At 42.5% G+C, this 24,348-nt stretch overlaps 1 protein-coding gene across 3 annotated transcripts in view; it reads right to left on the bottom strand.

Moving 5' to 3' along the window:
* CDC42BPB (CDC42 binding protein kinase beta) overlaps positions 1 to 24,348 on the bottom strand; it is a 94,332-nt gene that overhangs the window by 57,248 nt on the left and 12,736 nt on the right. For all 3 annotated transcript variants that reach the window (XM_082761408.1, XM_082761410.1, XM_082761409.1), the window contains exon 2: positions 9,529 to 9,620. In XM_082761408.1, the coding sequence (XP_082617534.1) occupies positions 9,529 to 9,620 (92 nt within the window). The remainder of the gene's footprint in view (positions 1 to 9,528; positions 9,621 to 24,348) is intronic.

The following is a 24,348-nucleotide window of genomic DNA, read 5'->3' as shown; positions in this document are numbered from 1 at the left end:
GCCTTCTATTTCAAACCCACTCTAACAGTCTCTCCAATTACAGTGAATCGAATCATTTGCCTGACACAGCTGAAGATACAGTGTAAGTTAAACTATACATTAAAAGCTCTGAGAAACTGCAAGATGCTGACACAGTCTCTATAGATGTTAAATTCTGTTTCATACACAACACGATCGTTTGGGAAATACCCCAGTCTCCATCTGGGAAATAACCCTGTCTCCACTGAAGGAGAAGAGTGCAGCAGCACACGATGAGCTGCTGCAAAAAAACCAAAAGCTCTGGGGCAGAAGTGATTTACAAGTTGAGCTTCGCAAGCCCTGAAGAAGCAAGATTCAAGTTTCATTAAAACACAAGGCTTGAATCGCTCATCCATCTACGTACAAAGCAGAAGACAGATACACATCTATTACGTTTTATCTAAGGCCATCGCTGTCTGCAAGCACTGCGGGGCAGGGGAAGCTCAGAGACTGCTCTGTGCTGAACTGGCAAGGTGTGACGTGAGCCTGGCATCCAGGAGGGCACTGCGAAGCTGTGCAAACATTAAGACAAAGCAGTAAGTGAGAACAAGCCTGGAAAAAGAAAAAAGAAAAGGGAGTCAAATCTGTAGGATCTGCTCAGCAATTCCCCAGCTGCCATCTTTATCAGTGCCGTCATTTTCAACTGAAAGGACTGCTTAAAAAAACAAAAAAAAAAAAAAAAAACTGACTAAAATTTCAGGAGGAGGGGAATTGTTTTCTGTGGAAGAAAAAGTGGGATTAATAAAAGGAGCGTTGACTCACATTTTCACTTGAAGTGGTTATCAGAAGATGGCATCAGTAAACACGCCGATGCTGTAGTTGTAAGGGGAGCAGTGGGACAAGAGGCTTCTTGTGCCAGTGGAAAAAAAGCGTTGAACCATGCAGCAAAATGGGTAAATCCCCAAGAAAATAGAAAGTAGCAGGTGTTTTTACATGGAAAAAGAACTCGAAAGGTAAAGAAAATATCCCAGAAAAGCAACGGATTTTTGGCCTGACTAGTCCTGACTCTCCGGTTCATTTGAATCATCAGGATTTATTCACCTTTTAAGATAATAAACACTACCACGAGAACACCAAAACCTCACTGCTGTCCAAGAATAATATTGCACGCACACACAAAAACAAACTTACAGCCTTTGCTCCACAAAGCACAAAGTTAACTTGAGGAAAAGCTTTTACTTTGTCCATCAGGTAGCAATACTTCTAAGATTGTGTTCGTGATACAATACTTTGGTTGCTACAGAGGTGCTGCAGCATATTCGTTTTTTCTTGCTTTTCTAATAACTCCTCTTTCTCTGGCATATCGAAAATGCAGTTAAAATAACCACAATGTCTACTCTGTATGAGCAAACAAAAATCCCTTACACTGCAGTTGTGCTAACCATGCAAGATGTCAAATTTGAAATATGACTGCTTCTATAGTACACACCAATCCACTACATCGTAAGAAAAATCTTCAGAGGTACGTTCAGAGGTATTCCACAGGACACAGATGTGTACAAATGCCTCCTTTCACAACAAAAGCATTGCTGCTACCTTAAGCATAGGTTTAGAGCATCACTGGCTGAATAAGTGCGTACTTTGTACACACACTGTAAAAAAAATCGGATTTAATTATGATTCTTGCCCTTTATTTCCAAGGCTAGTACAACCTTTTTTCTTTTAAGTGTTCTTCAGACTTATTTATGGAAAAAAAAAGTATGAGAATTGGAGTGAAAGTGTGAGAGTCCAGCATGACAACTGCATGCCACAACAGCCCATCAGATTTGTATTAATTTCTGCCATCCCTTTTCTTCCAGGACTTTTTGCCTCAAAGCTCTGCTTTCTTTGTACTGCAATAAAATAAAACTGAACCAATATAGCTGAAATAACCTTTTTACACTTTGGCAAGAGCTAGAATTTTGCTTCTCAAATTGTTTCATAAAAGCCTTTTGCTGCATTCTGATCTTCCAAAGCCATTCGATATTGGCATTTCGGGCTGTAACGTGCAAAGCTATCCAAAGCTTTTCTTCTGCCCCCACGAAGCCTATAGGGTGGGAATCCGAGCCAAATCAGCCTCAGCAAACATGAGATTTCCTAGTCCTGTACTCTGACCTCTGAGTGACATGACCAACGTTAGCAAGCAGCATCAAATTACAAATTTATGCAAACAGCAAGCATGATGTAAGAAACTGCAGAAATCATTTAAATGCAAGGCTGAATTTCCAGAAAGCAACTAAGATAGTTAACAAAAAGACTTTTGACTGGGAACCCATGGATTGTTTGATGCTTAACTTCTTGGGAACCATGCTGGCATTAATTTCAAGACAAATATGAAAAAGCTACCTACCACTATTTACGCTCATGGCATGTTAAACTTTCATGTAAAACTTAATCCTAAAATTTCAGCCCTTGAGGACAAGGTGAAATTCAAATACAAAAAGCTCTCACCTGAAAAGGAGATGAACTCAGACATACAGCTACAGTCCTTCTGCAAGCTCGTAACGATAGGTATAGGGACGGGTAAACGTTATTGCCTTGTAGAAATAGAAAATCATTGGAAACTCCACGCACAGCCACAACCCAGAGAGAGAAACTTCACACACAGCAGGTATGAAGAAGGAGGAGTATTTAGAGCTTCTCATATTAACACGGGAATAGAAAAAGCTTTGCTTGTTCAAAAAAAATAAAAAGGAAGGCTAAAAAGTGGCTATGATTGCTACCTACCAATAAAATTGGAAGGAAGGACACCACTAATAAGGATGATGAAAGATCTGCTTAGGCTAATGGACAATAAAATTACATGGATAAAATGATGTAAAATTGCACGAATTAACCTTTGGCAGGAACTTGGAATGGCTTTAGAAATTTGAGTGGGGATTTTAGACAAGCCTTTCAACCAGAAGAGACAAAATGTCATTTCAGATGTAAACAATTTACCTGTAATGTCTTATTACCAGACTCGTAATTGAATATTATAGACATTTCCCTCAGTTAAAGCTCATAGGTGCCACTTTCACACTCCTGTTTCTGCCTCACGCAATTGATACCTTGGATGATACCTACTGAAAACACACTGCAGGAACTGCTTTATCTTCCCAGTACTCTTGGACAGGAGAAGTCTTTGATACATAGCTCATTAGTTAACAGTTTTAGTACTGCAGCATGGAGAAAAACTGGTCTGGACTGCTTTATCAGGTTTTTTATGCCTATTTTACATTTTAAATGAGCAGCAGTATCTTTGCAGGGCTCGCATTCTGCGGTTCACATTTCCCAAACTAAGTCATGTTTTTCTCACCGAGAATAGACCTTCACGCTGTACAGAAAAGAAATCAGTGCCAGCAAGAAGGAGTCTGCAAAAGGTGGCCCTGAGCAACACCCAGATGTGCTCCTCAGCAGCCAGCACGCAGCCAAGCACAGCAGCATGAGGCAGGTCTGTCTGTCCCGTCTGTCCGTCCAGCTCCATAGCAGGTGGGTGCTGCCACCACACAGCCGCCCACTGGCCTCTTTCAGCAGCATTTTCAAAGCCAACCAGCTCCTTTCTCTGTCCATTTCCACTTCAGAAAATAGCTTGTGAAGAGCATGGCACGGAACAGGAAAAGCTCATTAAACATTTCTTCGACATCACGTGTTAAATGCTTGCAGTCTGAGCAGCTGGGTGAGCAGTGCCGTACCTTGTGTCCTCTGCTTGTGAGTTCAGTTAATTTAGGGAGGCACAGTCCTTGTGGGTTCCCAATGCCAGTTACCAAAGCACCTGAAGAGGTGAGACAGCCTCAGCTGCAATCTGTAGGCTCATCACATTCCATGTTAATTTCTAGATGCAGACAAAAACTTTACACTTAGCACCCTAAATCTGTGACTACAACACAGACAAGGCCCTAACAGCACTGCGTCTTACTGCCAAGGGTAATGGTCAACAGGAAGGTTAGTTCTTGCTTGTTCACTTCTGAGCCTATCTGTGCTCCTACCAGTGCATTTCCCATTAGGAACCAAGCAATTCATCAGAAACCTGTGGTACACGGGATCGGTCCTATCCCCTTCTCTCAGCAATGAGAGATTTGCTTCTGGCAGCACTTGGACAGGTCTTGCTTCCAGCTGAGGCTCTGACTAAGCACACTGAGTAGAGGAAAGGAGAGCTATTGCTGAACACCGTATGGATCGAGTCTGCACTCAGCAGCAGTTATAGGAAATGTATTTCTAACCTATCAGTAGCAAATCCTACCGAAGCAGGGCACTTTAAGAATATTAGTTATTTTTGTGCTAAGCGAGACCAAAGGGTTCCTCCCTTCCGCTGCAGTGCTGCTCACTGAAACAAGTCCTTGCTAATAAACAAGGGAAGGAAAGCGATTGTTTCGGTCCCGTGCTGCCAAATTTCCAGGAGGTGTCAGCCACATTATACAGGCCAAGCACACAGAAAGCAGATCTAAGGCTGCCCGAAGTTTCTCAGGTAGGCACAATGCCACGAAGCCCAGTATCTCAGGACAGGATTTCCTTTCAACTAATGGCCTGCAGTGTTTCTAGACAGAAGGAATAGCCAGCCACATGCAAATCTCAAACCACAGATATAATGCATTTTTAAAAGTCTAAAAACTGGAGGAGCTTTCCATTCTGTTCTTGTATTATTTAGATTTTCTCCTAGGAAAGGTATGTTTTCAGTGGATAACAAAAACTTCACCCTACAGAGCATATTCATTCTTGTTCATCAAGACAGGACACTGCATTAATTTTATTAATAGAACCCAGAATCAAGATTACAGACATTTTAGTTCTGATTTTAATTCAGAGGTTGTTTTTTTTTATTTTTTTTTTTTAATTATTACTACTATTATTTTATTCCTTATGGAGGTTGCCCCTCTGCACTTGAACCATCTGCCTACATGATCCCCCAAAAACCACAGTGAAAGCAATGTGTGGGCACTCATGACAATGTTCCAGCCTCCTGGGTGTACACCAGGTGTGTACACTGCAGGAGATGGGCAAGAACCATGAGTAGTTTATTCTTCTCACAGCTAACATTTCAAATTAAAATACTATTCATAAGAATAGCACGCATTCAAAGATCATTTGAAACTTTTCTTTATAACTACGAAACTTTTGAAAAAATGTAATGATGTTCTCAAGCCAGCGACTCCAGGACTCAGAGCCTTAAATATTCCTGTAAAGGATATTCAGACATGCAGTTTACCATGCATGCAAAGTAGCTGGCTAAGTTTATGAGAAAAGGAGAACTGCATGTTTTGGCAGGTGGCTACAGAAGAAATCTCTACGTCCTGAGCTAGGCTATTTTTGTCTTAGCATAATAATGAGAACTTTAAGAAATATTTTTTCACTTGCTTTCCCAACTCTCCTTTGCTCTCAGAACTTCCACTCAGGTGGGTTTGGATTACCAGTTGTTTTCTTCTTCTCATATTGCTGGAAAAAGTGTAAAGAATCAGGCTGAGTTCTGCTGGTTTGAAAACGAAAAGGAAAGAAAAAGGCACTCACAGTAAAGTTACACACTGGGGATTATATCAATCTGCCTTGAATTAGATGCTGCTGTATTCATAAAGACACACTCACATGCCATCTCAACCCACTCTCCGGTCAAGGAGCATGTATCTCATGTGTTGTGTGGCAAAATCAATCACCGATCCTGTCTGATGCTACATCTTCATTCCGTTTAAGCCATCTTTCTTCAAAGCTACTGATTTATGCAAAAGTTCTTCGCTAAGACTAAAGCCCCTGGGGTTCTCAAAGAAGTCTAAAGTAGCTAAACTGTGGATATAGCTGCTGCACACATTCAGGAGAATGGAATGTAGTTTTCAATCTTTTTGAAGTCTGGCTTGTTTAGCTGTTCGGCTTTTTAATTTAAACTACTTATTTCTACAAGGAATATGCCTAGTTTAATTCTGATTAAATTCTTTATGCACTTCAATAAATATGTTGTAAGCATAGTTTTTGTTGTTGGTCTTGTTTTAATCAAGAATGAAAGAGTAACCTTCTAAATAACACTAAAATCCCATCAACTAATTTATAACCGTTCTTATGTGTGTATGGATGTACCACACCAAAATTATTTACAGCACCCCATTCAGTTTTTGAAGTGTTGCTTTACACAAGTCAGATGGCACAAGGCCCTCTAAAGAACCTAGATTTTATTTTCTTATTTATGGAATTTCAACCTTCACATATTTGCTATTTTATAATGCCTATATTTGACAGTTATAGCACCCTACTATGCACAAGGGTCAAAGGATTCATTCATAAGCAAAAAGCGTGAAATATTCTCTGGCAAGCGGGATTAAAGTACAGTGAACTTAAAATCAATTTAAACTGATCAAAAAGTGTCGAGCTGGTACAAACATAAACCTGTTAAGTAAAAGATGAGAAAGACAATGCAATATCGACAGATAACCAACTCTTCTGACTTTGTGACTACTCATAGCTGTGACACAAGGATGAAATTAAAGATGTTTTATCATTTCCCTTCTGTGAAATTTCATTTCCACTGGGGTGGAGGGTGGGGGGGGTGTAGAATTTACCAGTTGCTTTGATCATTTCATGCTTTTCCAAATGAAAGAATATGAGAGAGGTTGTTGATTCAGGCATCCCAAACAGCATTAACACAAGTTTCCACCCAGAATTTCTAAATTTATATATACCCTATAACTCTTGATCCAAAGCTAAGAAAGGTCACCCTAAAGCCCCTAACAAGTATAAACAGAAACCTCTGAGAAGTTCATATACACGCTTCATCTGCCGCTTTATTGAGATTTTCAGTTGGGGAAATCCCTAAGTGAAGAAGAGCATCTTTATGAAGAGAACAGATTTAAGTCCCATAAAAAACTGTCCTCCCTTGATGTTGTAACAAGGCTTTAAAACTTTAGACCATGACATGAGACGGTGATCTCTGCATGCAAAAGCCATAAGCCACAGCAAACACCTCAAAAAAGAAAGATAAATGAAGAAATAATTTAAAAAGAAAACTGATGTGACATGATGAAGGAAATTGTGTTATTAACATTTGTATGAGCATTTTGTCTAAAAATTAAGTCCAAGGCTGTCTTCAGAAACATTCTGAGACATAGTCCATCTCCTGCTAGAGATCAAAACTCCCCTCAACCTTCAATAAGCATCAGGAAACGTGTCCCATTTCTGTGTCCAAGTTACAGGGCAATATGAAAAGAGCTTACTGTTTCATATTCATTGATTTTAGGATTAAGAGGAATATTCTGGCAAAGGCATTCCTAATACTGGCTCCATATGCAAGCCACTATAAAGGGCTCCCTTGTCCTGAAATCATTTTGATAGCTATAGCATTCACAAGTCTGGTTCTGAAAAGATCCAGAAACCACTTCTAATCCCACCAAAAGACAAACTGCCAAAACACTAATCTAAAATTCTTTAGATATCAGTGGTCGCAGCCACTTACAGCTAGTAATTTGGCACAGCAGGACCAGAACAAGACATCAAAGTAGCCTGTGCTGAGCCTTACAATCTACACTGTATGCAGTTCAGGAATTTTGCTTCAGAGGGTATCTAGTCTGGTCTCCTGGACTAAACACGCTTTGAAGCTGCTAGAAGAGTTGAAAACAATGATTGATTCTTATATACTCACTGGGGCCAGAAGCACATTTGGTGCACACCTGGAACACAGGTTCTCGTTTAGCTGCCTCCAAAAGAAATCCAATTTACACATAGCAAAACCATTCTGCAGTAACTGGGGGCACTGTCTTCAAGTGTGCTATGCTACTGCTTTGAACCAAAGCACTAATGGAGATGTAGACAGTTACCTGTTACTGCCTTGATTTTCTAAGCCCTTTATTTGGCCAATATATTTTTTTGCTCAGACCTCTTTTCTAGACATAATTTGTAGCTTTCAGCCCTGCCTTGGACTTATCAAATTGTTTCCCATTTCTGTTTTTTACTGTGAACTCTTTGCAGAACTATTCTTGCCTAAAAGCCATGTTCAAATAACATATTCCAGATAAAACCTAACACTTAAATGAAACAACCAACTGATTGTCATGCAGTATTTCTACTACCCTAAGATAACACTTCCTTTTTTTTTTTTTTTTTTGTAACAAATGTTGCAACTCCTGGAGTTCAACATCCACTAGAAAGTGAACTGTTGTTTCACAGGTCAAGACCTTAGGATTTATCTGGACTTTTTACTTAAAACTCTCGAGTTCTTTGAGTAGCTATGTCCACAGTGACTACACACAAACTACTTCACACTGCTGGAGAATGGTACAGATTAGGAGATGTTCCTGAAACATTAATTTCTGCCTGCCTTAGGTGTTCACTTTCTTCAAAAGTAGTCCCTGAAGTAGATGAACAGATCCACAGAATTTTAGGCTATTACCAAGTACACACATGCACAGAAACCTCACTGCTTTCTCAACCCAGGTTAAGTAGGGGCCTGCCATTTTTCTAGGTCAGCTTCTGGTCTGCCCACCATACCACTGTCCAACAATCAACTCACAATACCCCTGTCCCACAATCAAACCCTTTGCAAATTTTGGCATGTCATGGCCACACCGTGCTTGGCAGGAAAGCCCTGCACAGCACACCCTCCCGTTCCTGACACCAGATGAAGATAAGGAAGCCTAGCCTTAGCCACTGGCAGCAAAGTTGTAATCAAGTGCTAATGGGCCCAAGTGAGCCTTTAATGGCAGTCACTGCATTTGACTTGATGTGGTATTACTTAAAAGAAGCTTCCCGAAAGAAAGCTAAATTCCTTCCTTCCAGAAATCCTCTACTTAATCATCTCTTTTGCTGACAGCTACAGCTTTACTTATGTGTACTTAAATGCTGAGAGGTTGCCTTTGAGGTTCTCCAGGAGCATCCTACGCCTCCTAGAGGGGGCATGCTCCTGAATGCTGTGGTAGTGGCAAGCCCTCTCAGATTTGTGCGACTGATGAGACTTTCATTAAGCATATTAAGAAGTAAAGCTTCAGTCCAGGGTCTTGGGCCTGGCGAGTCCTCAAAACACAAGGCGTTCCTATCATCCCAGCATGATTCAACTTGCTGTCCAAAAAAACAGATCCAGCAGCCTTTGATCTTCAAAGATGACAAGGAACAGCCTCTGAGGCAGCCAAATGCGTCTTTCTGCATTACCAGATTGCTACAGAGACAGGCAGATGGGTGGAGCAGCCTCCTCATTCCTACCATCGAAGCAGCCCAGCTCTGTGTTAAATTATAGCAGTATAGAAGAGTACATATGGCAAGTGGGAGAAGATATCCCAAATTCAGCTGTGCAGCTGCTAGGTGGGACCACCCTGCTCATGCACATATTGAAGAGACACTTGTTTTGCTGCTCTGAAGTCAAAATTAGCTAGTCACATCGATGGCAGAACTGGACACGAGAAACCTTCTTCAAAGGGACCCCCCTTTAGCAGTACCTTGCTAGCATCTCACACTTGCAAGTGTTTTAATATATCTGTGTGAATCTTCTGTCTTTAGGACAAATGCAAATTCAACTGCACCAAGAAATCAGATGCACAACTGATAAAAGTTGCATTGCTACAACTGAAAGCAAGATTATCTTACCTCACCAAATGCACCTCTTCCAATCACTTTTATAATTTCAAAGTCATCGCGGTGAAGTTGCATCTCCTTTACCAACTTCGTAAATGGTCTTGCTGTTTAGGGAAAAGAAAAGGAAAACTCTATTAACAAAAATCCTATAAATCAAAGTAATCCATAAAACAGAAGTCTGCAGTACGTGCAGTATATCTAGTGCGCTTTTCCAACTACTGCTAGAATGTACAGATAGAAGAAAAACATTCATTACAGAATGCAATTAACATTTAGAATTTTTTAAAAAAAAAGTTTAATCCTATGAATACTGAAGCTTTTGGCTTATGACTGTATAGATTCCACCTTCTGCTATCAGTTAGCTTATCTACCATATTTATCCACCACCAAGAACTGTGCTGTGAGCCACAACCCAAGTACTCTAGCAGTGATTACATGACCACACAGACTTGACATTTCTATAGCTGCAATCAAGGAGGGCTGTGCATGAGATAGACAGAAATAAGCTGAAGTTCCCCTATTTTGTGAGCAGAAAGCTATAGATTCCATTACTAAATCACCCTAACATATGGATGGCCAGTATCAGCTTCAGCCTGGGATTCTGCCTTGCTTCCATTAAGTGCAAAGTCTTTCAGAAAGAGGTTTTGATTTGCCACCCTGCCTTTCTTTAGGGTTTCACGAGTCAGCAAAGGACCAAAAAAATGGGAGAAGAGCTCGTTCATTATGAGTAAAACCCTAAAGAAAAAATCATGCTATCCTTCGGCTACTGGAATAACTTTCCTCTTAAGCAGAGTTCACTTTCATTTTTCATTTCTTCAGTTACTACAAACTGAAGTCTTAAAAGCCCGCTTTCAGGAGATAGCTGTCTGCTCAAGAGCAATGAACTCTATATAATCTGTTACTTTGAATTATCTTTTCTATTAAAAACAAAAAAAACAAGAATCATATTTGCCAGATCTCAGCTAGAACAAGTCTTGAAGGGCTGCAGCCTGAAAGGTGTCCAACAATTAACTGACCTACACTTACTTTGCTATAGTGGTCCTGCTGGACTCCACACATTTCTCAAAGCATCTAGCCAATACATTCTGCTGTACCTGCAGATACCTGCAGATCTTTATCAATTCATAATTCTTTCTCACATATTCTGCAAAGAGCATTACTGTTTAGATACTCGTTACAATAATCATTAATAATCAGAATAAATAGTGAATTGTTAGACCAAATCAATAAGAAAGAACAGTGGTGCCAGCTGAATTGTGCAAAAGTACGGTGTATACACAAGGAATGCTTACACATCTAATTAAGCACAAAAAAAATGTTCTTTTCACAGAATCACAAACATTACCAGCCTAAGAAGACTGAAGGTTTTAAAAACATTTTCCATTTGCACCGAACTACAACTTGTAATTCCACCCAGACTCCCATTTTACCTCCCCGTGCATTATGATTATAAACCAATGAGTTAAAAACCAAGCAGAACTCCTATAAAAGAAGGCACTGGACTGCCAGTGTATTTCAGATGCAAACAAACAAACCAAACCTTACAAATGCACGGGAGCCACACAAGTCTGAACTCAATTACGGATTCTATAGGAAGTCAAAGCATGAACGCCTGAAAATTTGTCCGCACAAACTCACAGCGGCTAATAAAATGAAGAAATACCCTGGCTAAAGAACAGCCATGTTTCTTCTCTGTTCTTGAGAGAACTGTTATTGAAAAGGTTTCATCCACAAGCAATTCCCCTCTCACTGGATAACTTCAGGTTTCTCCAAAAAGTGTGAAATTTCATGAGGAACCTACTCGATTCTCCTCTTCCTTAGGGCAGAGATGCCCACCAGTCCACAGGGGATAACAGACTATCATCATCCCAAACCCACAAATCGGTCTAATCTGACATCTGTACAAGGAAGCACCACTACCAACGATCGTGTTATACATCAATTATTTCCAAGGTGGTTCTGCCTCTTTCCCCTTCCATCAGATCAGGAGGGATTGAAGAAATGCAGTTACAGACCCAAAATAAGTGTGCACATTTCATACCCAAGGTACGGATTGCTATTGCAAACACAGGTCATCAGACTAATTGAGCAGAACACCACCTTCTGGTTTTATTACAATTCAAGGGAAGTAGGAATGAAATCAAGTAGTTTTATTTGTGGAAGATAGTAAGCGATACTTTTTTTTTTTAATATCCAGTTTTAATGAAAATTCTAGTCACTAAACAGAAACCCAATATAATTGGTGCAAGTACTTATTAAAAAAAAACCTTGCCACTGCAAATCAATTGCAAGTAATTTTCAAAGCAGGCCAACACAAACCTACACAAGTTTCAGCTTGCTGTCTCGTACATTAAAAAATAACCTTATTTCTTTATTTCTTACATTTTCATTACTTTGTCAACGGGTGATGCTGTTATTTTCTAGTTTCCTTTGCTTTGAAGTATACCAAATTTCACCTTGCTAGGAACCGGGATTCAGTTTAGAAATGCATTAAATTGTACTAAAGCAAGTGAAAATTCAATTACTTTTCTACTTTAAAATAAATATTCGTTATGTATCAAGCATAAAATGGACTCAAATTCAAGCAAAAAGAAGAAATAGTGACTGCAAAGAAAAAGCACTACTCCTACCTTTCTGGGCACTAGATCCTTCAGTACAAGCAGACCTCTCCCCCTGCCCCTCCATCCCAACTCCAAGACCACAAGTCCTAGGCCAGTCCCACTGTTTCCATCTTCATTTGTCAGCGAAGTACCACATAAAATTAATTTAACATATGCAAATGAAAAGAAGTTTTCCTTCCTAAAACAAGTTATTTTTACAGGCTGTTTGTGCACTTCATCAACATTGGCTTTTACTATTTAGGAAATGTTGGTGGTAAGAAACACAACCACTTCAGTGGCAACTCTCTTGGAAAGTTCAGCACCAAACACGAAGAGCTGAACAGACAGAAGGATAACACACTGGATAGCACTTCCCCCAAAAAGGACAACGGCAGGTCTTTGTCAAGGTATCTAAGGTTTCTGAAAAGGAAACAAAATTTGAAAATAGAACCAAATTTCCACAGAATCCCATCATCAGAGACCAAAACAGAGTTTAGGCAGCAAATCAGAGCCCAGAGGAGGCAATGAAGCGGCGATTCTCAAACTGATGCTTACTTTATTGAGATCTGGGAGAAGACCATTGTTTGCAGCAGCATGTAGCCTGCTGCTTTCAAGTACTGCATTGCACAATTTTTACCTCTTAGTGAGTGGAATCACAAAATGCTTCCAAGCTGCTTTCCTGCTTCCCCTCAGGACTCCTGTTGTTCACCCATCCAACACCCAGATCAGCAGCACGCACAAACCAGGCAAAACTGAAGGAGCAGAAACTTGCTCCACAAAGTAAGAGCCCCATGGGCTGCCTTTGCCAAAATGATGCCAAGTGATACACCCACCGCTATGTAACTGGTAAAGGGCTCGAGCTTTTCTTTTTACATATCACTATTTTATAAATACTGAACTCAAAGCAGAATTCTCTCCATGTACTGGAAGGAATAATTACATTTTACTGATTAGTTTTGATCCCAATATTAACAGCAGGACTTCTGATTTGGAGCTGATGTAAAACTTTCTGAAAGTATTTCATCTGGGCAAACAGAAGCATTAACTGTACTGGGGGTTTTACTGGCAGCCACCACTAAATTTTGTTATATATACACACTGTTGTCAGGGTAACACTAGCTCTGAGTAATTGCGTGACTTTGTTCATTCACAACTGAGGCTCTAATCAACATTTGGGACAGGCGTTCTGCGTGCCATGTATTTGTATGCAGCACCGGCTTTGCTCTCAAGCTGATTTTGCATTATTGTATTTGCACTTGCTTGGAAGACGGGTGTTTTCCATAAGGCCACACAGGAAAAAAAACAACAAAAACTAATTTTTAAGGAGCCAAGAAACGTCTGCTTTCAAGAATTGTATTACAAAACATTAACGGTCTATGTTTTGATCAATATTCACAAATGGAAGCCAAATGCCAACATTTATTTCTTCACTGAAAACCAAGGTATGTACGAAAGGCATAAATTCTCCACCCACAAACAAATTATATTCCAATCATTCTCCTCTTTGCCTGATAGATGGGACTAGGATGTTTTGTTTGCGCAGAAAGGAAACATCAATTTGAATAATTTGAAAATGTAATTTGAAGCCCAGTCATAGGTAAATAGCTTTGTGATTTAGGTCTCTTGTGTACATCTACACCGCAGTCACTTTGTGTTATTCCACCTGACAGAAGACATTTCCAGGTGGAATGGTTTCCGAAGGCCCAGAAGCTGCAGGAAAGGACAGCAGCGATGATGCGATGTGACAGCCAACGTGCCCTGTGCTCTGCTACCACCACCAAGGTCAGAAGCACACGCAAGATTTCATTTCCAAATGCAGGTTCGGGGAAGGATGGTGCAGTACTGTCAACATCCTGCTCAAAAATAATAGGGCAACCTTCTCCAAGCTAGAATGTGGTTAAAAGCAAAAACCATTGACATATGTTTTGGATTTGTACTTTCTGTTCAAATTCTGAACTGTGTAGACTGTGTTAATAATTTACTGCCCAAAATCAGAGCAGCTTGTACCTTTATGTTGGAGCGGACAACAAAACTACCCTGGGTTTGTGATAACTCCTGCTTCAGTGGAGTAGTCCAGCAGCTCTGATTTGAGGACTGGTGCATGTTTTGTTTGGCAGTGCAAGATCCCAGAAATTCAGACTCACAAAAATCACCGAGTAGAAACTGCCAAATGTTCAGGAACATCTGATGTTTTGTTGTAATTGGCAACCTCAAGCTTCAAATAAATGTGACAACTGTAAGGAACTAACACACAGAAACACAGGACAACTCAGGCTGAAAGGGACCTCGGGAGGTCTCTAGACCAACCTCCTCACTCAGGTCACAATCTCTATTTACTTCAGAGCAGGGTATGGGTATGCTGCTTTTTTTTCTGGTCAGGTCTCAAACACCTCCAAGGACAGAGATCCCACAACCTCCCTGGACAGCCTATCCCTATAGCAGACTGCCCTGCACCAGAGATTCGCAGTTCAGAACTGATCTTGTGAGTGCTTTGGGTTTTAAGCCATTATATAACGAGATGATAACATTCAGGTAGACCTGCCCAGAAGGCATGTCCAAACCATCTGTTCCACAGAAACTCATCTGCCATCACACTCCCTTTATCTACTCACTCCCTGCACAAAACATCACGGTAGGAAACCGTGTGAATTGCAAAATATTAATGTCAAAAAAAAAACCAACAACAGAAGATGTCGCAGGTAATTGTCTGTGGAGCCACAGTGCCATCAGGCAGATCCAATATTTCATTTAAGATGCTTTCTTTGGAGAAAGCACATGAAAGAGAAGCGAGTTTTACCATCTCCCTCCACCACCTCCTAACTTAGGCTCTAGAAATCAAGCAACTCGTTTGCCCTTTGTGCACCCTCCTCAAAGCAGCAGCATTCCTGTGATATTGCTGCTAAAACAGCAGGCTGACAGGTTCAACAAGTTAGCGCTCGTCGACCTGTCTTGAGAGATACCCACACCCAGGTAGCCCCAACCAGCTTCCCGGGGCTGATAAGTACCTGCCACAACCCACACTTTCGCCTTTTAAAGCAGTACCATCCTCTCACCGCTTGATTGTGTGATTTTCCCTCTATTTTAGAGGTGTAAATTTCTGCTAATTCCTCCATCCTTTGTTGACTCCAGCCTTCGTTTCTTCCAGTTACAGATCCTTGCCTCCCTTTTCCTGTGCAGTGTTTCCTCTTATCAGCCAGCCCTGTGAGTGCCTTTTGTCAGGCTGCTTTCCTAAGGAAATACGGTATGTGAGCACGCTGCTTGGCAATCCGAGCCCAGTCCTCCTCCTCAGCAACTTCTGATCCCTGTTAAGACACTTAATGAGGTTTGGTAAAGGGGATATTAACTTCTCCAAAGATACCAAGTTCTATAAACACCAGTGGTGATAGGAAAGATGCCCACAGTGTCATCCCACGATGGGAAAGGCTGCCGCAGGTGTACAGCTGGGCAATGAGCACACACTGAGCTGCAGAGCAGACACACCTTGCTGGCCCTGGTCACAGAGGGAGCTGTAGGTACAGCAGGGGACACTGACACATCGGAGGGAAGGAAAGGAGCATCAGGAAAGGGAAGGCAGTACAGTAGGAAGGGCAAGGAAAGGAGGTAGATCGCAAATAGATGGGAAGCCCAACTTGTGCTGTACAAAGCTCTGCTCCTTACAGACAGAGGTGGCACATTTTGTGTTCTCTGCCATTTTCTGCTGGGCGTTTCACCCCTGCCATGCCCTCCCTCCCTCCCACATCTCTAACACACACACATCGCTTACTCTGCCTGGCTCCAGCTCAGTGATCTGAGCCTTCATCGCTCACTCAACATTCATTAGCCAAACAAATCCAGTGGTGCAAGACTTTGGTTATCAACGAGCACAAGCTCCACTGGATTGAACACCCGCGAAGCGAAGCTGCTTACCCACGGTGGGGCATTCACAGCCCTCGCAGAACAGCCTCCTGCTGCTCCGCACGCTGCCAGGCCCCTCGGTCCCCCAGCAAGGCCACCAGGACTTGGTGAGCCTGGCTGGGCAGCACTTCGTCATAAATACCTGTGCTAACACATCAAGGAAGCCTGAACCTCCTTGAGGCCGACTGCCAGTACTTTTCAGGAGAATTAATAAGCAGTGAGTTTATTAAGGAATTTAAGATTGGGTTATGAAACTGAAAACCAGCACACAAAAGAAACTCTTTCCTGAAGATGGAGCGCACAAAGTTACAGGGCTGTAATTAGGGAGTTTGCTTTGTTTTCCGAAAGGCTTCCGACATACATAAAACAGAGTGCTTGGACACCTGCAGTCAGGTACCTTGGTGGCACCTGGACTGATTTGGGTTACACAGTCACATGCAAAATCCTCAAAGACTTACATGGACAAAACAGTCATCACTTTGGGGCATGAACCAGAACTGTGTGTTGCAGAGCTTCTGCAGGATGCTGCAGGAGGGGCTTCATCAGTCACAGCACTAATCCTGGCATTTAGGGTTGGTATACTGGTTTGGGATAACTATCTACAAGAAAGATGTAAAGGTTTTCGCTTTATCCTCCTTGCTAAAGGGTAATGGCATCGGGAAGTGTTCTGAAGAAAAAAAAACAGAGCAGCAGCACTGGTCCTGATCCCATTAGTATCACTGCACTTGCTGGCCGAAGAGCCAGGCATTTACCTTGAAACCTCACCCGTGGTCGCTGCGATTCATTCAGCGCAGTTTTTGTGCGGCGAGCCCCAAAAGCAAGCAGCACATAGAAGGGCTCCACGGGCAGCAATCGCTCCCACTGCCAGCTCGCTGCTGAATGCCACCAGGAGCACTTAGGAGCTGGCTCGCTGCCCTGCTGGCCCATTCACCGCCTCTCGTGCTTACAGGGAACGAACACCAAGGAGAACACTCGAGGTTTGCACAGACGAGTACCGAGGAGCACACCGAGGTCCGAGTGACGGGAGGCACTGCCAGCACCACCCCTGCCAGCACAGCCGTGCTCCTCGGAGAGCCAGACAGCACCTGAGCTCTCGCAGGCCACAGGGGAAATACGCCCTGGCTTACACGTGCAAGAGCAAACACCCAGTGACCGTCTGCTACAGATATAGAGAGAGATAAAGGCAGTAGCTCACCTATGGAAAAATAACGGTCAGGTAAAACAAAAACCCCACGCAAATCAGACCTAAAGGTAACGGCATACGCCAACACGACAGATCAGGCAGGGGTCTTTCCAGTACCAAAGTTTATGCTGGCAGATGGAACTGTCAGTGCTAAAACTGAAGAAATACATGGTTGGGCAGAGCATTTAGTTTGGGAAACCTAAAGAGACTTCACATCCACAAAGGCTTGGTGCAGCTTCACCATGTGTAACACGGATCGGGGCACAGACAGACCTTTCTACACCGGGTGCCACATTCCAAGCAATAAAACCTGCACCTGCGTGAGTAATAACCAGGGCATTTCAAAACAAAACAAACAAAAAGTCAGTAGCGTGAGAGACTAAGGCCTGTCCCAACTCTCTTAGGAGAATTATAAAGCTCCTGGAGAAATCATGTTCCTGACTGCAGTCTGTAGGCCCACCTTTCGCATCTCTTTCCAAGCTTTGGCAGTTTGGGAGAAGGGAGGCCCTGCTGCCCCCCTAACCTTTGGCTGAGGGTCCCAGCTCTCCCAGCACACAGATGGATCCCCGGGCAGCCTGTCGGCCTCCTCAGCCTTAGAGACTTCACCGACTGATCTGCTGTGCAGCAGCCCAGTAATGTCTGCACGCCGTGATTTTCTGAGGAGACTGAAAGACTGCATTTTGCTTCATACTTGAATTTCATGAGGTTTTCAAGCATGGTGTTTTCCTTCCTTTTAAACATTGTAAAGAAATACGAGGAAAAGACCACCATTCCACAATAAAGTATCTGCTCTGCTCTTAACCAGCTGTTAATATCAACACCTTCTTAAGCTTCATCTTCACTTTGTTTTCCTCAGGAGGATCAGATCCAGCCCAGAAAACACACGCACGCCGAGTCACACAAGCTCTCTGAATGAGCCTTTCCCAGACACTAACTCCCTGACCTCCCAGACGTCTGAGACAACTGACGGGGGGGTTGCACGACCGCTTTAATCCAGGAAACCCATTCTGCCGCCGGAGGAGTCCCTCCTTCCCACCAGCGCTCTGCTTTCATTGCCTGGCTCATCGCAGTGCTCACGTGGCACGTCGAACCAGGAAACGTTTCCAGGCGAAAGCTGCCTTGTCCATCCATCCCCTCCTGCCCCCTGTGACTCACACACAGCTGCAGCACCAGCGGCAGGCCACAGGAAGAGGCTGCGGGGACAAAATGGCCTTTTTTGGGTACTCCAGGCTGCTCCCGGCCACCCTGCAGCACACGGGGATGGGGTCTTCCAAGACGCACGTCAAAACGCTGTAAGGAAAGGGCGACAGCAAACACTACAGAACACAATACAGCTTTATTTGTTTAGGTACCTGAATGGTGCTGCGCTCCGAGGCCAGATTTTGCAGGTGCTGGGAGAGGCGATTGAAGCTGCAGCAAACTGAGATCGCATACTGAAGCTCAGCAGTAATGGAAAAAAATGTTTCATGTTTCGGTGCGAGCAACTAGTTCCAAACAGTAAAATATCAGTGATTCAATCTCCCTCATTCCATAACAAAGTTGTAAATATTTCTAAAATCCACTGATTTTCCTGCATGATGAATGATCTAAAAAGCAGTTAAGAGTAAGTTTTGTAGAATACTTTGTAGGTTATGACTACTCAGAAAAACCCTTGGCATTCTCACTTATTTTTCTGATGGTCTCAGACTAAAGATTAAGAAAATCTCAAATTTGAGCTCTCCCAAATTTCAACGGTGAGTCTAACTAAATTGCATCAGAACCCAGTCTCTCGCACACCCTCCTAAGAAATAAAAATTCCAATCTGATGACCACACTGTGATAGAAGCTTACACATTCACGTTAAGAAACAACCCTTACATCATCATACGAGCAAAGTTTGAGCTCTCCAACTGCAGGCTTTATTTCATTTTAAAGGGAAAATCTACCACGACAAGGAGCATTTTATCAATTATTTACAGTAAATATACTTATCGTTTGTTTTCTCCGGATATACACAAGCCGCTCTCAAGTAACCAAAAACTTCACATATACATTATATAACAGCAAAATTCATACATTACTTTGGTTCTCTATCATGCCACCTCTCTTATTATAAAGGTTTGACATTTCTATTAATAAGCTCTTCTTGACAAAGCACCCCCACACACACATTGGCAGTAACAGAAGAGAAATCCACCTTACAGGTACCGCTTTTCTATGCCTATAAATTTAGAGTGAATTTCAGGTGCAGCTCAGTGCAGTTAGTGAGGCAATCCCAGAGGCCTGCACCCAGAGGGGCAGCTGCCCAGCCCTGCTCTCCTCCCCGTGTTAGCTGGAACAAATTTGGCAGGTCAGGGCTCACCCATCCGATTCTGCTCCCTAACCCAGCAGAAAGCTGAGCTCCCAGGAAACATTTCCAGGTAGTTGAGCAAACTGAATTATCACTGCCATTCAGTGACACCATTGTATAGGGTCTGGGCCAATACAGCAGGACAAGCAAGTAAAAGGAAGGGTTGCAGGGTATTTTTTCAGAGGTCATCATCTGAAATAGCACAGTCTGAGATGAGCTGAACCATCCTTCCATCCAGCAGCCCTGGCACTGCACGCAAGGCTGGGTGAGGGAGCAGTGGGATCGCAGTGACACTTTTTGCCACACTTCAGTTCTCATCCAGACCAACACAATCATCAGGGAAAGCAAAGACCCAGGGGACGAGGCACCAGATCCAGCTTTCAGTGCTGCCGAGCTGCACCTGGCTTGGGTTGGTTTTGTTTCTGATGGCTCAAGGCCGCTGTGCTACCACAGAACCACCCTGACGTGCCCTCCAATACAAAGAGCGCAGACGACAGCACCTCGGTGAAGCACAGGTGTGGCACAGCTTTCTGGTCCTCCCACTTCCTTCTCCACGGCAGCAACGTTCAGGACATTTTCTCCAACATTACTCACCCCGGTTCAGAACGTCCTTAGAACCCCGGACCTCATTAAGAGGTCAGTGGAAGTCAAACTTTTGCTGCACGCAAAGGCAACAAAGACTTGTGCCAAGCAACTGCTGGAGCCAGGGGCGAGTACCTCAAGTTTCTCCAAAGCAGAGAAGAGGGGGATTACCTTTAAATCTGAGGAGAATACTAAAAAGTCTCTTGCTAAGACTTGCTTTGCATTGTAGTGAAAGGTTCAGAGAGGCTTTTTTACTATTTATAGATAGCTTTTCTTCTTCACCTGCTTTTTACACTAACCCCACAGCCCAACATGCTGTCCCTGGGACACGAACTCTGCAACCGGAGCCCTTCTTGCTCTGAAGCACAACTGGCCAGTATTTAAGCTCAGACTGTAATGTCTCGCTGGTGGCAGAGCTACACAAACCCCAGGCTCTCCACGCTTCAACACCTCTGTCTGGACGTGGCGAAGAGCACCAGTAACAGCAGCGGAAAGGGGTGAGCACAACTCTTCTAGACTTGCAAGGCACGATGAAAACCTTCTCTGCATCTTTAAGCCTTAAGATGCGTTACTCTGACACAACACTCCCATATCCTCTCCCCCCAGTACTATTCTCCCCCGAAGAAGACAATATTTATCTTTTGTAAATAATATCAATTATTTGCATAAGTTACTTGGGAAGAGCACCACTTCTGATTCCGCCAAGCACCTTTTCCTTAATGTCCAATTCGGACTCAGCACGTTTTAAAGCTTGTCTACAGCTGTCCCCAGGTATCCCATATGCTACAGGGAAGACTGAGAAGCCTGGATATCACAGGGAAAAATAACTACTGGAAATATATAAGGAGATGCTACATCTGGCTTTAGGTGTTGATCTCCAGGAATGCCGGTGGACCACTAACAAACAGTACAGGGGTTTTAGTTAAGTGCTCATGGTTCAAAAAAGGCAAAAGTTGACAACAGAAAACTGAGAAGCCTGCAGAATTGCAGGTTTTATTTGTTTTTGTTTGTTTCCGAATACTTGTTAAAGAGCTCTGAAAGAAAACATTTTGGATAAAACATTAGACACATCCCATTTAACACAAGCTCAAAATTTCTCATTGTCCTTTAAACCAGATAGGCAGAGAAATCAAATCCTGGAGTTAAAGTGAATTTTTTTAATCTGACTGTCTTAGAACTGAAGAGCTTTACCATATCATACATATGCAAAGCCTACAGAACAAGGATCTAAAGAGAAGAACACCATGCCTTGTTCAAGAGACATTTCAGAGTCCCCAGGCCTTCTAAGTTTAGCTCTCTCTAGTACAGTCAGGAAGATTTTCTTTCTTCTCTACCCCACACCGTGCATTTCTGGCACCTACCCCCACACAACTTTCTTCTTCACAATTTACACACAATACACTGAATAAACTTTCCTTTTATAATGCATGTGCCAAAAAAACACAGGCTTTTGCATTTTAGTGTTTTTACCCGTCTTTTCTTAAGATCTTTGCTGTGTTATCTTTCACGAATTCTCCATTCAGTCTCATGATTTCGGTCAGTCTCTGAGCAGGCTGTCAGCCCTCTTGCTTGTGTATGCTTGAAGCCAGTAGGAAACGAAAATCTGTTTGTCGTCCTTAGCTGATACCAAAGTTACATCCGTTAAAAAAGGAAAAAGAATTTCAATCATCGCACTCAGCTGTAAATATTATTTATGCCATTCCTTTATGCCTTGCTCCTCACCTTTTCAAGGCAGACCTATCAATTAAGGATCAGCCCCACAAGCTTTAATGACAGAAACAGCATCTGAAAGAACATTCTGCTTCTAGCTTATCTTTTCAAATGCCACTTTTCTGTTTTCAACCCTCCCCTTTACTTGAATTTAAAAGATTATTCTCATGGCTTCTTTGTTTAGCGAGCACTGCATCCCAAATCCTTTTGCCCTAAGATTTACTTCAACACATTTAAGCAGAGAATTGCCTTGCCATCCCCACTTACAACCCATCTAGATTTGGGTTTGATCTTGAAAATGCAAAATCAGGTACTGGATGTCCAGAACAAGCCTGTGCTAGGCTGGTAATCTCAAATCTTTATTTACACTGCAGTCTTTATTTTGGTGGCTCTCAACCTCTTCATTTACAAACAGTTGAAAATAACAACCCAAACCTTGCGTGCTCCAGTGCAGGAGCAGGGTGAGCACCTGCAGGTCAGCACAGACGCAGCTGGGGAGCCCTACCCGTGTAGCTGGGCTCACAGAAACATTTCCAGAGTAGGAAACAGCACAGACACATTAACTTCCTTCCAGAGATCTGACAAAGACTGTGGGCTCCGAGGAGAACATAAGCAGAAGACAAGACCACAAGCAGAAGAACAAGAAGGAATTTCAGCCAGTCTTCAAAATATTTTAAGATGTTGTGAAGTAAGGGCAAACTAGCATAGACACTGAAGTCAACTATTTACGCAGAGAAAAACCAAATGGTTGGCTTTCTCTTTCTTTATATGACATTTTAGCAATACCCCATTCCTTTCCCCTCTTTTTCCACACGGAATTTAATATTTTCCTTTACTAATTTATCTCCAATGTCATCTAAATAAACCCTGGCTACTTTGCCCATTCAGTGATTGTTTTAGTTCTTAAGTAATTTTTTCCACTTGTATTGACTCACTTCAAGAAAGCATTCAGTCCCAAACCACAATCTTCTAAAGATTTTCAAACTTTGCAGCCCTGATACTGCAGCTCAGGCTCTCATTTTTGATGCTAGCGCTGCGGAGCTGAGGCCACGTAACCCTTTTGTTCCGTAAACAGATCTGGAAGTTTCTAATGGAAAGAAATCTGGAAGAGGTATAATCTTTAATATTTTATTTTTCCATCTCTGTGATTCTCAGTGTTTATACCAGTTACCATCTCCTTTTTTACCCTACGTGAAAGAGATGCACGGAACTGCTCATCTGGTAACACGCCATCCCATCTGCAGGTTGCCACTGCGAATCCAGCAAGGACATGAGTCTCACCAGCGCTGTTTTCAATCTGTTGACAGTTTCACAGCTTTTGAAATAACATAAAAGCTCCAATCTCGCTCTTACAGACAGGTACATACCACAAGGCTATGACACTGATCTCTGAAGAGATACCATGGCACACTGAGCGGAAGGAAGAATGGACTTATAAAGCTCATCTTTGTTCCTCAACCCCCCTGCAAAGGACTTCAAGTCTTGAGGACTACTCTTCTGGTAAAGCTTATACCCTAGCAGCCAGGCAATTTTTACTTTTATCGTAGCTTCTTGAAGCTTAGATCTTTATCCTTAATAACTTGATTTTTTTAAAAAAGTTCCTATCAGCATCATTTTAAAAACCTAGCTCTATTAGGTCTTTAAAAATAAGCACCGGGAGCAGCTGTGTCGAACTGTTCCATGAACTGTTTCCTAAGAGCTGAGCAGTTTGTGTGCTTGCTGTCAGCAGCTCACCCCTGCCTGTCTGCTCAGCTTTATCTTAAGGGAAGAAGGGACGCCAGGAACATTTACAGCTGTACTGCGTGAAGTCAACATCTAAGAAGTTGGTCTTTTCTGAAGGACTGCCCTATAAGAAACGCATTTTCAAAGAAATAAGAAGTCATTTTGGTACCTCAGCCTTGTTACACGAACAAATCACAGCACACCAAAAAACCTCAGAAGCCTAGTAAGAATCTTTCAGTCATTGCCTATTTCTGAGTACCACCGGTCTCATCTCACCCCTTCAAAGTCTCGTTTATCAGATGGTTTAGCACATCACCTCAGTTTAAGATTTTCCTTAAAGTCCAGACCACCTGGTACTTCCCAAAGTGATAAAGATGGTTGGGCTGACCACTGTTTGTAGCATATTGACCCACAGACTGAGCGTGCTTTCCCCAGCCCTTTCTAATGGAGGTACCTGCTTATTTTGATTCTAACACTGCAATTTCTCATTCAAACACTCCGACTCCTCAGCAATCTATTTCTGGACAAGTGTTAAAAGATTGCAAGTAGACAGCGTTGATTTCCTCTTCCATGAATTGTTACACACAGCTAAATTTATTTCCTTGCCAACGAATCATTTACACAAAAGCCATAACAACGCTCCCCACCTAAACCCCTCAGAAAATAGAGAGGACGGCTTCTTAAGTGTTATATGGGACACGAGGGGGAAGGGAGAGATGAGGGCAAGGAGATTGGAGTAAGAAGTAGGTCTTGCCCATGCTTCTATCTTGCAGAAAGATAATCCATTATCTTCCACCAGCTGTCACCCATTT

The sequence above is a fragment of the Aythya marila genome (genome assembly GCF_965140915.1).
Source record: "Aythya marila genome assembly, chromosome: 5".
Taxonomy (NCBI): Eukaryota; Metazoa; Chordata; class Aves; order Anseriformes; family Anatidae; genus Aythya; species Aythya marila.
Note: the sequence above shows the minus strand (reverse complement) of the source record. Positions and strands in the feature narration are given on the sequence as shown.